This window comes from Corapipo altera, unplaced genomic scaffold, assembly GCF_003945725.1.
Source record: "Corapipo altera isolate COAL_440 unplaced genomic scaffold, ASM394572v1 55, whole genome shotgun sequence".
NCBI classification, from domain to species: domain Eukaryota; kingdom Metazoa; phylum Chordata; class Aves; order Passeriformes; family Pipridae; genus Corapipo; species Corapipo altera.
In genome coordinates, this window is record NW_020884882.1 from 10,327,002 (window position 1) to 10,340,615 (window position 13,614).

At 46.3% G+C, this 13,614-nt stretch overlaps 1 protein-coding gene across 12 annotated transcripts in view; it reads right to left on the reverse strand.

Annotated features, from left to right (window-relative positions):
* Nucleotides 1–274: 274 nt before the first annotated feature.
* CADPS (calcium dependent secretion activator) overlaps nucleotides 275–13,614 on the reverse strand; it is a 170,344-nt gene continuing 157,004 nt past the window's right edge. For all 12 annotated transcript variants that reach the window (XM_027640313.1, XM_027640317.1, XM_027640315.1 and 9 more), the window contains 2 exons: nucleotides 3,341–3,445; nucleotides 275–1,589 (listed from right to left, as the gene is read on the reverse strand). In XM_027640313.1, the coding sequence (XP_027496114.1) occupies nucleotides 1,410–1,589; nucleotides 3,341–3,445 (285 nt within the window). In that variant the 3' untranslated portion in view covers nucleotides 275–1,409. The remainder of the gene's footprint in view (nucleotides 1,590–3,340; nucleotides 3,446–13,614) is intronic.

Here is a 13,614-nt window from a genome sequence, read left to right on the forward strand (position 1 = left end):
AGAAATTAAAATACAAAATGAGGCCTTTTGGAGGAAGGTAAGTGTTGGGCAAGGCTGATGGCCACGTAAAAACAGGGGCTGAACAAGAGCAAATCATCAATTAGATGTCCAGGGACAAATCACAGGATGTAGAGTGCAGATAACAATGGACACAACTGTGGAGGCAATTGCAGAAATGCCCTTGTACCTGGGGAGCAGGTAGTGTAGTTCCACCCTGACCTTGGGGAGCAAATCAGGAAACCATCTTCTTAATTAATAAACTAAAAAACACCCATGAGAAAAGAAAATTCCTTTATTCTGAGAGGTGGGGGCTCTTACATCTCAGCTTGTTTTTTTTGTTTCTAAGGCAGACATAAAAAGACTCCATAATTTATTATTAGGACATCTGAATAGTTATTTATTGAGAAGCCACAGTTCTCACACTTTTACAACTGTCGGCTTGTATAAGGCAAAAAAAGCAAAATGGATCACTATTTTACACAGAAAGTAAAAGCTCTGGAGGAGGGACTGATGGACATGCAGTTACTGGTCAAAATGCAATGTACATGACATATATAAAAACCATTGTGAAACAGAGGATTTGTAAATTATGGTAACAATCTACTGAAATAAATATTCAATATATTATTATAAACACATTTGTATAGTCTAAGATTGTAATTAAAGTTGTCTTTGTACATACACAGTTATTTGAAATTTAAACAAAAATGTAACATTTAGAGGAGCAAATGTCAACATAAAACAACTGCTTTGGAGTTGTAATGTGGCATGATATATCCATAATGATAGGATTAATCTGGTGTGGCAATTAGAATGACTAATCCTCTGGGATGTAGTCTCTATGGAGTTAACTGCATATTGAGGGAAGAGCCTGGTACATTAACAAGGATGCAGAATGATTCAAACGGCTGTCTGGGTTTGTTTGTTTTCTGGTTTTCAAATGAACAGAGAGAACAAAAAAATCATTTGTAATTGCCTGGTTCTTCTTTTAAAAACAAAGCTGTTTTTTTATTAATTTTAAGCAGTTGGCATCCACAGAAGAGAAACAAAGAAATGAAAGGACTCGAGTCACTCATCTTCACAACAATTTACCATCAATGTATATACAGTACATTAATGAAGCATTGTTTAAACTTTAATAACAGGGACACACCTAGCATGTTTTCTATGTAGTTTTTCCATTAACAGTATTAAACAATGGTGCTCCATATTGCTTATGAACATATAGATATGAAATTAGGAAACTGATGAATCAAAGAGAGGTGCTAATCTTATTACCACACAGCTAACATGGCATTTGTATTGGTAAACTTCTCATGGGCATTGAGAGCTGACATAAAAATTCCTAATGTGGCTAACTGAGTTACAGACGAGGTACATGCACGGATACCAGGCGACCCCCAGCCTCCCTAGTCGTCCTCTTCATCTTCCTCATCACTGTCCTTCATGGTGATCCCCTGGAGCCCTCCGCCTTCGCTGACCGACGCCGTGGCCTCCTCTACCGTCAGCCGGTTCCGAATCGTCTCGTAGGTTTTGCTGTTCAAGGTGGAGTCCAGCACGCCTTGCAATCGGAAATCCCGGTATGTTTTCTAAAGCAGGGAGAGGCACAGAGGGAGGAGACAACAGGGAGAGGTCAGGGCCCGCACCAGCTCCCCTACTTTGCCTCAGGGGCCAGCATGTGCCCCTGCGCTGGGGGCTTGGGGCCGCTAATGGAAGAGGCTGTGATGCCAGGGAAATCCCAGCCCCAGGGACATTTTGCATCACCCCAGACAATGCACTGGCCACCACTTTGCCATGACAGAGGTTCCTTTAGGGTGCCTTGGGCAAAAAAATTTACAGCTCTGCGACTCCAGCCCTGCCTTTGTGGGCTTGCGGGGTGGCCGGGCTGGGTGGCTTCAAAGCAGGGATGTGCGGGATGCTCAGGGCAGCTTTGCATCGGGGAGGCTGGGGTCTAAAAAGACATCAAAGCGAGAGGTAAGGGCTCTGCTCCAGCTAACTTCCCTTGCTCCTGGCTGCGTTCTTCCTGCCTGTAAAGTCAGTTATTTTCCCTCATGCAGCAGAACGCTTATCGCCCATAACCACAGACGTGATTACACATTCCCGGAATGCCCCGTATTAAACAATCCTACCTACAGTATAGGGATTAAATGAACTAAGTCCAGGATACTGGAGGAAATTACTGAAGTATAAATATAAGCACACGGTACGTGTTTCTTAAATCTCTGTTTCTTCACCTCAAATTGGAGTTGCAGTTCCATGGTTCCCGCATTTCCCTTGTTATTACAATTAACATCTCTCATTTGAATTTATGTTTATAAACTTTTCGACTCTGTGAGATAAAACTCTGGTCTCGTTGTTCATTTAATTCTGCTCTGTGCTCTGTGTGGAAACTATTTACTGTTCTGCTATTTCAGAAAGTCCTTGGGTTTGTTGTAGCTGCTTCTGAACGTAATATTGGTATAAATAAAGCACAAGTAAGAAAGCTTTCCTCAGCTAACTGACAAGTAGAAATAATTTGTCTGTGCCTGTTGTTTTCAGTTATGAAAAGCACATTTAATACATCTCAGTTTTAATTTATTCATGCCTTCAATGTGTTCACTGCACACAAGACCATAAACATTATAAAATACTAGACCAAAAAGCCTTAGATAGAACCTAAAATGATCAAAAATATATTTACCCCCTTCTGTGATCTTATTATTTCATGTAAACCACTGTGATTTCACACTGAAATAATTATCATTAGTCCAAGGCATGCACACACACATATACACATACACGTGCCCTTAAGGAAAAAAAAAAGCTACTTTCAGGGTATGTTATCTCACCTTTATGATCTCTTAGAGTTGATTATATACAGTCATTGTAAAAGAAACAACTTCAATTAACTATGAGAACAATCTCATTTGAATTCTGACAATAGTCACAAGCCATAGTTGGGCTTAAATGTTTCTAGTAAAACAGTGTTAAAAACTTTTGCATTGATTTAACCCATTTTAACACTGGAGTTCATTGGTGTGATCAGCAGGTTTGTCCCCAAAAAGGCTAATTTCAGTGCATGCACTTTACAGGTAGGGTCAAAAAGCAAAAGAGTTTCTTTTTTTTTTTAATGCAAGGAGTTACTTTGTTCTTACCTGCACACCTGTATTTTGCATTGCTATGCATTTCAATTTCCTGTGCTACCTGCCCTAGATACAACTATCTGAATTTTTTTAAAAGAATTTTAATGAAAGGCTTAATTTATTTGCGGGTGACTGTCTGCCTAAGACAACATGCCACACATGCAGGCACTCACACACGCTCCCTCCAGCAGCAAGGGGGAAACACACGGGGTGATTACCTTTACTATCCTAATGAGAGTTTTCAGTTGGTAGATGTGGAGCTGCAGGTCCATGCGGTCTGTCAGCCAGGTGCAGACGACATTCATCGAGCTGGTGTACCATTGCTGCAAGAGAGACAGGACATCTCCAGCAACCACGTCAGGGCTGCCCCCAGCACCCCGTCACACCGACCTTCCCCACCAGCCAGCCACACACTCAGAGGGGAGACAGACATCTGCTTTTACACAGAATTTCCATGCATGAGCTTTTAAATTTTTATAATATTAACAGCAAGCTTAATAGGAGACCACCAGTAATGCTGCAAGATTTTGTAATCTGATTTTGCCATTGATGGCACTTGCCAGCGGTGGTGTGCATTTGGCTCAAGCCATGTTTTAACCTGTTTCCCCCCACTGTGAGAGCACAACCCTGCCTTTAAGTATGTCAGTCCCACACTCAAGCTACTTACCATCTTCAAATTCAACCACAAACAGCCACAGGGCGAGTCTGGTTCCCTGAGGGTGAGCAGAGGGGAGGCTCGTGTGGGGCAAGGTTTGGCCGGGGGGCAGAACGCTGGTGTAAGCACCTACGGGCGCTGTCCAGGCTGTGTGGGAAATACTTTGGTTTCACCCTCACAATTATGAAAAATTGAAAAGCAGCAAAGAAATGAGCTTGTTTCAAGCTGCTGAACTCACAGGGCCCCTCCAGGGGCTGAAAATTTTGCTGCTTGTCTGTGAAAAAGGCTTGCAGCAGTGTGGCAGCAGCCTGCCGTTCCCGCAGTGCAGGAAGTCTCCGGTGGGCTGCGGATCAGCGCCCTGCTCACGCAGGGCTGACATGGCACGTCTGACGCCACACAGACGAGCAGCGAGCCCTTGAGAGAAGGAAAAGCAGGGGCTGGGAGGGGGGGAATCACAGAAGCCTCCCCATGGCTCTCAGCACAAGGGTTGGTTACAAAGCGGGCTGCAGACAGAAACCCATCACGCCTCCGTATGCGCAGTCGCACCCTTCTTGTGATCTCTCTTACACACAGAGATCAAAACCTTTACTGCAGACCAGCTGCAATTAATCTAGAAACAGTTAAAAATACTCAAGAAACCCCACCAGACCAGTTTACGAAAATCCTGATCAAGCACCATCCAGGTTAGTGTGGGATGCAGCTCCTTGCCAACGAGCCTGAAACCTCACATTGATTCAATGCAGGTATTACTACCTCCCTCACTGCACCTTCGGGTGGGGGTCTCTGACACAGAAACATGCTCTCATCCCACTGGTTGTAGAAGCTGCTGGTTCAGCAGGTGAATTGAGACAACTGAATATGCTGTAATTGTGATTTGTTACCCTCCACCCTTCAACATTGGCACCCACAAACTGGCACAAGGCTCATCAAAGTAAACAAACGAGTCTAAGCTAAACCAGCCCAGCATCACAGAAATGTGGGCTCAAAGTACATCACTGAACTGTATGGTAACACACATGGGAGCTGCCACCCCTTCACCAGGAATAAGAGCAGAGGTTAGACATGCTGCACGGGGAAGAATTTCCCCCCTGACTTCAATAAAGATGTTCCCATACTTCTATTTCTACACCAGGAGGAAATAAAGAGGCGGAAGAGTCACCAAAGAAATGGCACATGGTAACCTCTTGCTCAATGCTTACACCTTGTGTAACTTCTGGCAGTAATTCTGCTGACCCTTCATCTCCAGGACAGAAAACTGGCAAGAGCTTGGATGAAACTAATGGAGGCTGGCAAGCAGGAGCTCTTGCCATAACCAAAGTCAAGCTCAGGTACTGTCTGGTGTCACTTGAGGCCCTGATGTCAGATGGGGTTGAACTGTGAGTGAAGCACCTTGGTTAAATGGTGTGGGCCTGACCAGCACAGGAGACATGAAGATCTGGTGGGGCTTCATACCTCTCAATTGCTCAGACTAGTCTGGGGGGTCAGAGCACCTCTTGATATCCCCAGAGACCCCTCAGTGCTTCAACCCAGGACAGCCAGCAGTCAACCAGTGGTGGCACAGAGCGACTGCTGCCACTGGGGGATCTGCCTGAGGTGCCTTGAAATGCTGCAGGTCCACGTGGGCAAAACAGAGGAATCATTAACGTTCACAACGCTGCTTTTCTGCCGTCAGTGTGCTTAACTGAGCCATGCTCTTGGGTGACACTAGTTGTGATCTGGTGCTGTGCTGGCACACGGATGCCCAGGTCACCCAAACGCCTCCTTCTGCCACCTCTTTAAATCAAAGCCCACGGGGGAACGGAGCGACCGTATGTTACACGTGCACGCCCTCGCCCTTCCACTGCCGCCTCCTGTCTTCCACACAACGATCTGCTGGGTGTTTATGTCACCTCCTCATGAGATGAGATGTCCCCAGCAGGGGCAGGTCCTGTCGTTTCTGTCTGTCCCACGCCACACACGCCTACACAGCTGTGCAGATCCCAAACAGAAATTATAACCTCTGCCCTGGGGTTATGGCAAGGTGGCTTTGCTGCTATGAGACCTTCAGAGTAAGCAAAACATTTCTCTGTGTTTCTGGTAGGCACTTCAACATGCTGGATTCTGAGGAGATGCAAACTCCTCGGAGCCAAATCTGAATCACACCCTTCTCCTCTTGAGCACTGGCTGACAAGGGCTCAGCCAGTGTTCATTGCTCGGCTGCATGAAAGGAGCTCTCTTTTCTCAAAGCCAAGTTACTCCAAAGACTTTCTGCTTTATGAGAAAAAGACAAAGTCTAATTCATTGATCTTGATACACAAAACCGTCACGTCACTTCATAGAGCACACACCAACTGCTGAATTTAAGCCCTGCATATTCATAAAAATAAGTTAGCCCATAAATTAAATGTTCCCTTTAGCTATCACTAGTGTTGATGTGCTATAAGACGCACAAGCCCTCTGATTCATGACTAACCTACCAAAGAAGATAACATTTGCATATGATTATATTATTAAAAAAACAAAAACAAAGCCAAATGCTCCTAAACAGAAATGTGATCATCTCAGACAAAAGAGCACAGAGTGGTCCTGTGGGAACACGGGCCACCTCGCTCTCCCTAGGGGGGTCTGCCATTTCCTCCAGGGCAGTGGGGTAAATGCCAGTGACACAGGGTTCCTTAGGGATCCAGCTCCAGCCTTATGACTTGTTCCCATAGATGAGATGCAGAGGTCACAGCCCAAATACTGAACTTTGGGGCCTTGCCATGGGGCTGCAACACATTCCAGGCACATTTCTGGAGCCCCAGCACAGCTGTGGCATGGGCACACCAAAGTAAATTCTATAAATGTATTTTCTGAGAACTACTCACACCTGGTTGTAAAGAACGAGTAGACCTCATTGATGGTTATGGACCAAACCCCACGTATAACCCACCATGGCACACACACATTACTGGTGCAAACTGGCATCCTTGTGTGTCACCTGCAGGAAAACACACAGTCTGGGGGCACAGCATGAGGAAGGGCTGTGGAGGCTGCATCCTGGAGGATGCATGGTGGATACCACACATCCACTGGGATGTCAGCAGGGAAGGGAGCAGGTCTCTGGTAGAGGCAAGCCACAGCCCCCATTGCCTGGTGCTGCACACCATGACCCAGCTCGCAGCAGAGGAAATGCAGATACTCTTTGGGTGCTCTCAGAGCCCAGGCACAGCAAGCAGACGTAATTGCATGGCCAGGAATTCAGTCCCTCTTTCAAGTTAGTTTTCCAGTTCTCCTTCTGTATCTCACAGTGACCCTCATTGTTGGGTGCTAGCCTGGGTAGATCAGGTAGGCCATGGGCTGGCTAGGATGCTCCAGGACGGGCATTAGAGGAGCTGGAGCATGCCAAGGGGTGGACTTCCATGACTGCCCATCCAACACGCCAGCCAGCTCAAGCATTAAGCTTCCTTGTTCCCCTGTCTTTTTTTTTTGAATGCAAAAGCATGATCAATAAGTTGCTGAAATAGCAAGTTTGTCTCTGAATACATAAATTTCAAAAATTGATATGAATAAATCTCCAACTAACACACTGAGTGTGGCACATTTTATCAAAAATCAGCCCTATGCTGGGCTCCTGTGCTTTCCGGGAGGTGGTGTCATTACACATACCCAGGAACATCTGCAAACCCCCGTCTTCTTTGGTGTGAGCTGAATGGAAGCATGACCTCCTGTTCCTTGCCATGAACCTTGAGTTCACACTCATATTTTACATGTTACAGGAAGCCACAGCTCACTCCAGGGGTGCTGCAAACAGAATCTCGTAAGCCAGATGCAACACTGCTTCTTAAGGCACCTGAAGGAGCTGTATTCTTCATTCAAAAGCTTACATACTAGTAGCTTAAGGTCACTTCAGCTTTTGTAAAGAGTGGGACAAAACCAGGAATGCTTATAGGGCTGGGTTGTCAGCAGGGTAGCAGAGGGATTACAAGGAACCTGTGACTCTGCCTCTTTCTGCCTTTACTGGTAGTTTTTTTGTGTGTGAACAAGTGCCATACAACAGATTGAGGCTGGTATAAAGGCCTGGGACTGTGCAAGAGCACCCCGCTGAGCCTCAGCTGTGCTTGCAATTAGCAATAGGCATGAAATGATTATTGTTGTGGTGGCTGATGGCAATCTGAAGTGACAAGTTTTATGGGGGAAGTTGTAGTAGGGATGTTCAGCAAGTTTCTGCAAACCATTAATCGAAGGCTGCAGCACAGTTTAGTCAAAGCTATTTTATGTCATTCCAAAGGTCTCACAAGGATGCTGAAAGAATATTTTTCTGCTCTCAGTGCCTTGGAATGGAGTTTTTCTAGGTCAGGGATTCTTTACTGCCCTATTTAGTGTCAAAAATACCCATTTGCCTCAAATTAGCAGAAAGCTTGTAGTTAAGGGCTAGAGATTAGGCATACAAAATTACTCAGCAGGTGACTGCTGGGTGGATTTGGGGGTTGAGAAGTCTTTAAAACTGACTACAAGACATTATATACTTCTGACAAAAGAACATAGTAATCCTACCTGCTTGCTTTAACCACTGTTGTTTGTCTATTATTATGTGCTTTAATGCTCATAAGAGCAAAACTACTGGTGATACTACTCAATTACCATAGTAACTCTCCCCTATGACCTCTCATTTCAGTACTCGCTTTCCAACCAGAACCAATCCAAGCAGGGCAAATCTATTTAAAACTGTGACACACACTGCACAAGGAGGCTCCGAACGCCGGCTGGCTCCCTCTCTTTGTCCGGGACATGGGCTTGTTTTGAAATGCTGAAAGGCAGCTTTGAAATGAACCCTTGAATTCAAGGTGTTTCAAAGATGAGGGACTGGATGCTGGGCGGCCGCCTCCGCAGCATCCCCGAGTCGGCCAGCGTGGAGTGAGGGGACCACAGAGGCAGGAAGGGAGAGAGGAAAGGGCTGAACGTGAGTCTTATTTCCTGGCGGAAAACAGAACCTGCTCTCAGGCAACAGCCCTCACACAAAGTGACTTAATCAGCCAGGAAAAAAAAAAAATTAAAAAATTTACCAACTCTGGTTTCTGGCATTTGTGTCCTCATCCAACGGGCCAGAAGCTCAGCTGGTGGATGGCACAGTGGGGCTGTGCTGGTTTACAACTGCTGACAGTAGGTGACAGGCCACAGAGCCGTGTCCATCCCCATTCTGGGTGGCTCCGAGATCAAACTGGTCTTTGGTGTTGTCACATGCGTTCACGGCAGCCACCTCCCCTTGGCAGGTGTCCTCTCCACAGGGAAGCGACGGATGCAGCCACAGCAGCACAGGGATGTGTTGTCCGGGAACCAGCCTTATGCACACAGCTTCCAGCGTTGTGGGAAGACTTGCTTGGAGAAGGGGACAGAGCCTGGGTGATGCCTGTACTCCTGCCTTCGCCCCTGGAGTGCCCTGTAAGCACAGCCAGCTTTGTACACCGGAATTGGCTGCAGCCCAAAGGCCAGGCTGCTCCGTGGTAGTCATGGAAGGATCACTCTTGTCCCCTCAGTCTTCTGTGGCCACTAAAGTGCTCCTCTCCATCTTCCCCCAATGTTTCTTTTGCTGTTGATCCCAGGCAGTTCCAAAAACTTAGTAAAAATGGGTAACATGAAGCATAGAGACCAGTGCAGTTCCTATTCTTGTTTACCAGAAATAAAGAGATGTTCTCAGAGTGTACACAGCAGCATCCAGGATCCCGGTTTGAGAGCCTCCTATAAAGGCCAGTTGTGACAGGGTGCTGGATGTGGATAAGCAGTGGTGGGATGGAGTGTGCCTCTTGCTCTGCTCCCAGCCAGTGCTACCGAAGTCTCCACCAAGCTGCCAGAGCTGAGCCCCAGCTATTTCTCAGGCTGTTCTGGAAACCTGGGTTTTGTCTTGCTGCAAAAGATGTACTGTCCTCCAGGCTGACCCACAGCCAGGAGAAGGGGGGAAGAGCAGGGACAGGGCCTTGGTGACACAAATGTATATGAAAAGTTTAAGATACATGGTAGTGGCCCTGGAGCAGGACATGGCAGAGTTGAGGTGGTCAAAGAGCCACTGGCCCTCAGGCACACACATCATTCTGGTCCTCAGTGTCGATGAGGAGACAGGGATGGACCTTCTGCCACACGATGAAGAAGAAAGAGGCATATCTCTCCCATGAAAGCATAAGTCTTCTGCATGGCAGGCAGACAACTACCCATGCAGCAAACCACATCCCACACATTCATCATCTTTTCTTCCCACTACTCAACAAAATCCATCCACTGCACCGGGTATTACTCCTCAGAGCCCTGCTGATGGACTCCCCCTCCTCTACCCTTCCCTAGGGACCAAAGAGCCACCCAAAGGCAGCTCAGCATTTGGAGCTACAAGCCCTCCTCCAGCACAGAGGGCCAAACCTGCAGTGGGCTCAGGGCTGAACCCCCAGGCAAAGAGCATCTGGCTCGGTTGTGTCCCGGCGGCAGCCATGGGTGGCATCAATAATGACCCAGCAACTCTTTGGATTTACACCTGCCAAGGATTTGGACCATTCCCCCAAGCCGGGCAGGGGCCAAGGCTCAGGGGACCAAGTGCACCGTTGAGTGCCTGGGTTTTCCAGAAGCAGAGAAATCAGTGTGATATTGCCCACGTTAGAGAAATGAAGTTTAGTGGCTGAGGCTCTTGGAGCACAGAGCTAACCGTAAAATAAGCAATGAGTTAATATCGCAGGCATTGATCAGCTAGTCTTACAATTAATGCTTCCAATAAAAAAAAAAAAGCTCCCCCTTTTATTCAACAGAATAAGAAATTAAACACTTGTGGGCTCATTCTAAAGAATGAATGAAATTGAATAAGCTACCTAGCACTTGAGATTCCCAGCGAGTGCTTGAATAGAGCAAACCTCCTGAGTTGAATGGATTGCCTTTTGGGACCAATTTGTCTCTTTTCACTCTTTATTCCTCCTTTTTTGCTGACAGATGTACAAAGGCGGAACTGCGCTGTGCAGCTTAGCTACATGCACCCACAGCAGCTGTCACTTTTGTCGAGCAAGTTAATCAAGCAAATGCCACCATATCCCACTTTCTATAAGGAACAACATGTTATAGACAGTAGTCTTGGGAGACGGGGAGGGAGGGAGAGAGACTTTATTTTAACTTCGAGTAGCTGGTATTTTTTTTTTCCCCCTCTGTGTGTAAAAAAAAAAAAAAAAAAAAAAAGAAGGAAAAAAGAAGCAGCCAAACCTGGTAGCACAAGCTGACACTTTTGTTTTCCCTTAGAACAAATATTTAATATGATTTTAACTCTAATTTGTACTAGAAGGAGAGCTGTCCGGTTTTAATTAAATTTAAGGGACTTAGGGAAACACGGTTAAAAAAGAAATAGAAGCTTTTTGTTTGTGTTAACGCTTGTTGATAATAATATATTGATTGTCAATTGCTAAGCCCAAAAGATTAGTGTAGTAAATACTATTATCTGAATGCCACAAGTGAAGTGCTAGCTTCCCGTCCCTGCTTTTCCCTTTGTGAGGCACTTTGAATCACTGGTTGTTATTTATACATTTTCTTTGATAAAACCAACTTGTGTGGCTGATTTTTTTTTTTTTTAAACCCTGCCTCATTAAGTGCATAATAGCATTTGCGTGTGGGGCTTTCTGCTTTTTAGCCTTTCAAGCTTAAGCTTATATTCCTCTCTCACAACCATGTTTCAAAACTTGGGATGTTCACAAACAATTGGATACACACCAATATTGTATATATCAGATGCTCTCTTGCTATTGCCAAAGACTAGAAAATAACAGAACATTATCCACAAAGAGCAAATAAATAGTTATTGTCCTGCTACGCTGCCGCACGCCAGATAATAACGCTGTCCGGTCATTAAGCAGCTTTTCTATTGCACATAATTCTTTAACTTAGGTATGCAAAAGCCAACATCAAAAGCAGGTCTGTTGGTGTAGCTCTACGGAGCACACAAGGGCAGAGCACCGGGAGGGCTTCAGGCAGCCCTCAGTTTGCTGTTAGAAAAGTAATTCCCCCCCAGATTCACACCCTTGGGAAAGTATCTTTCAGAAAATAAACCCAAGTTATGGTAACAGATTGCAGCGTGCTAATTTAACTTCTCTGCAGGGTCTTTGGGTTGGTGTGTTCGGGAGCAGTGCGCCCAAACCCACAGTGTTTGGGATCTGTGACCCCTTTGCCAAACTGGACTCCACGCCTTCCCCTCGCCCGTACAAGCGAACCCTCCGCCGGCTGTGCTCGGCAGGGCTCTGGGTGTGAGCTGTCCTCACAGCAGGCAACATGACCTTCATATTCCAAATTAAACCTCTCTAGGAAAGTCCACATTAAATTCTAGAGATCTGGCAAAGTGCTAGCAATTTGATAAAAATCCCCTGAAACCTCAGGGTCTTTTTTTTTTTTTTAAATAAAAGTTATGATTTTATTCTATCAAAGCCTCGTGAAACTGTTTCGAGTCTCCCAGGTCACACTTGCACTGAGCTATTACCGAGGTAAATGGCTGCAGGTTTTTTTCCTGGGATTTTTTTTTTTTACCACTATAATGCTATCACTGCAAGTACACACAGCGTGTTCTTACACATCCACCCCAGAGCTGTGATTTCTGGATGCCTTTTACTCTATTTTATATTCCTTTACCACTAAATTTCATTCTCGTTGACAAGGTAGCTATACAGGGAGGTTACAAAGTCAGAGTCTTGATATTAAAATAATTAGTATTATTATTTAATAAAGTCACAGTCCCAAAGTTGCCTAATAGGGTTAAGCTGCTAGCCAGAGCGACTCATCACCTGTCTAGGATGCAAATGGCATCACCGAATTACATTATTTTTTTTCCCCTCTTCCTAAAAATAAACCCCAAAACAACTTTGAATCGCGTAAGAGCTCTGCCTTCCAGCAGGGAAGAGCATCCAGAGCGAAGGCAGCAGCGCAGACCCCGGCGTGTGGAGGTGCTGCACGCTTTTTGCAGTACATATGGCACCTGAGATCACCCACTGTTTGGGGATCTCGGCATCAGGGTGTGCTCAGGCTGCTGCGTCACCCTTAATTGGCTGGAAGTTGGACCCAGCGGGGCTCAGCAGGTCGGTGCCACAGGTGCTAATGGGAGGGAGGCACAGGGGTCCCAGTGGGTACGTTGTGTGCTGGTGGAAACCCACAAATTCCCTGCCCTCCAAAGGGCATGGAGCCCATCCTGCATGCTCCTCGCTGCAGATCTCTCTCTGCTCTTAACCCAGAATAATTTTATTCCTTCTTGGAGAGGACAAGGAGGATCAGCATCTTTTGTGTCAGTGGGGCCAAGGCCACCAGCAAACGCACACGTCCAAGAAGCTCATCCCTAACACCCCCCACTCTTGGTGCTGCACAAACCTGTAACACCTACACGTGTTCTGTGCAGCTGCAACTCCACCTGCTGTGGTGGGTGCAGGTTTGTTTACACCACCCCTCAGGGGCTTTGCAAGTGATCCATGAGCTCTCATCACACCAGCAAAGGCTTCCCATGGCAGGGACGCAGCCAGAGAGGGACCTGCAATGGTACTGCTCCTTCACTGGGGGAGGAACAAATCTGCTGGGGATATGATGTCTTGTACTTATTCAGGTGCTCCTGAGCTGTATGTCAGGGTGGTCTGCTCTGATAGCCAGACACCAGTCTCTGCCTAGCCAAGAGCCATACACTCACACCCCTGGCAGAGGTGATGGGTGGATGTACCAATGACTCCCTGAGCCTTATCCCCAGGAAAGGATCTCAAGGAAACAGTTACTGCAGTGCTGGTTCCCTGCCTCCTACAGCTGGGGATGCCCAGGTCTCAGCCAGGTTTGCTGTGAGCAAACACCGGTGCCAGATCATGCACAGACCATCTCTGAATCCAAACCAGCCAC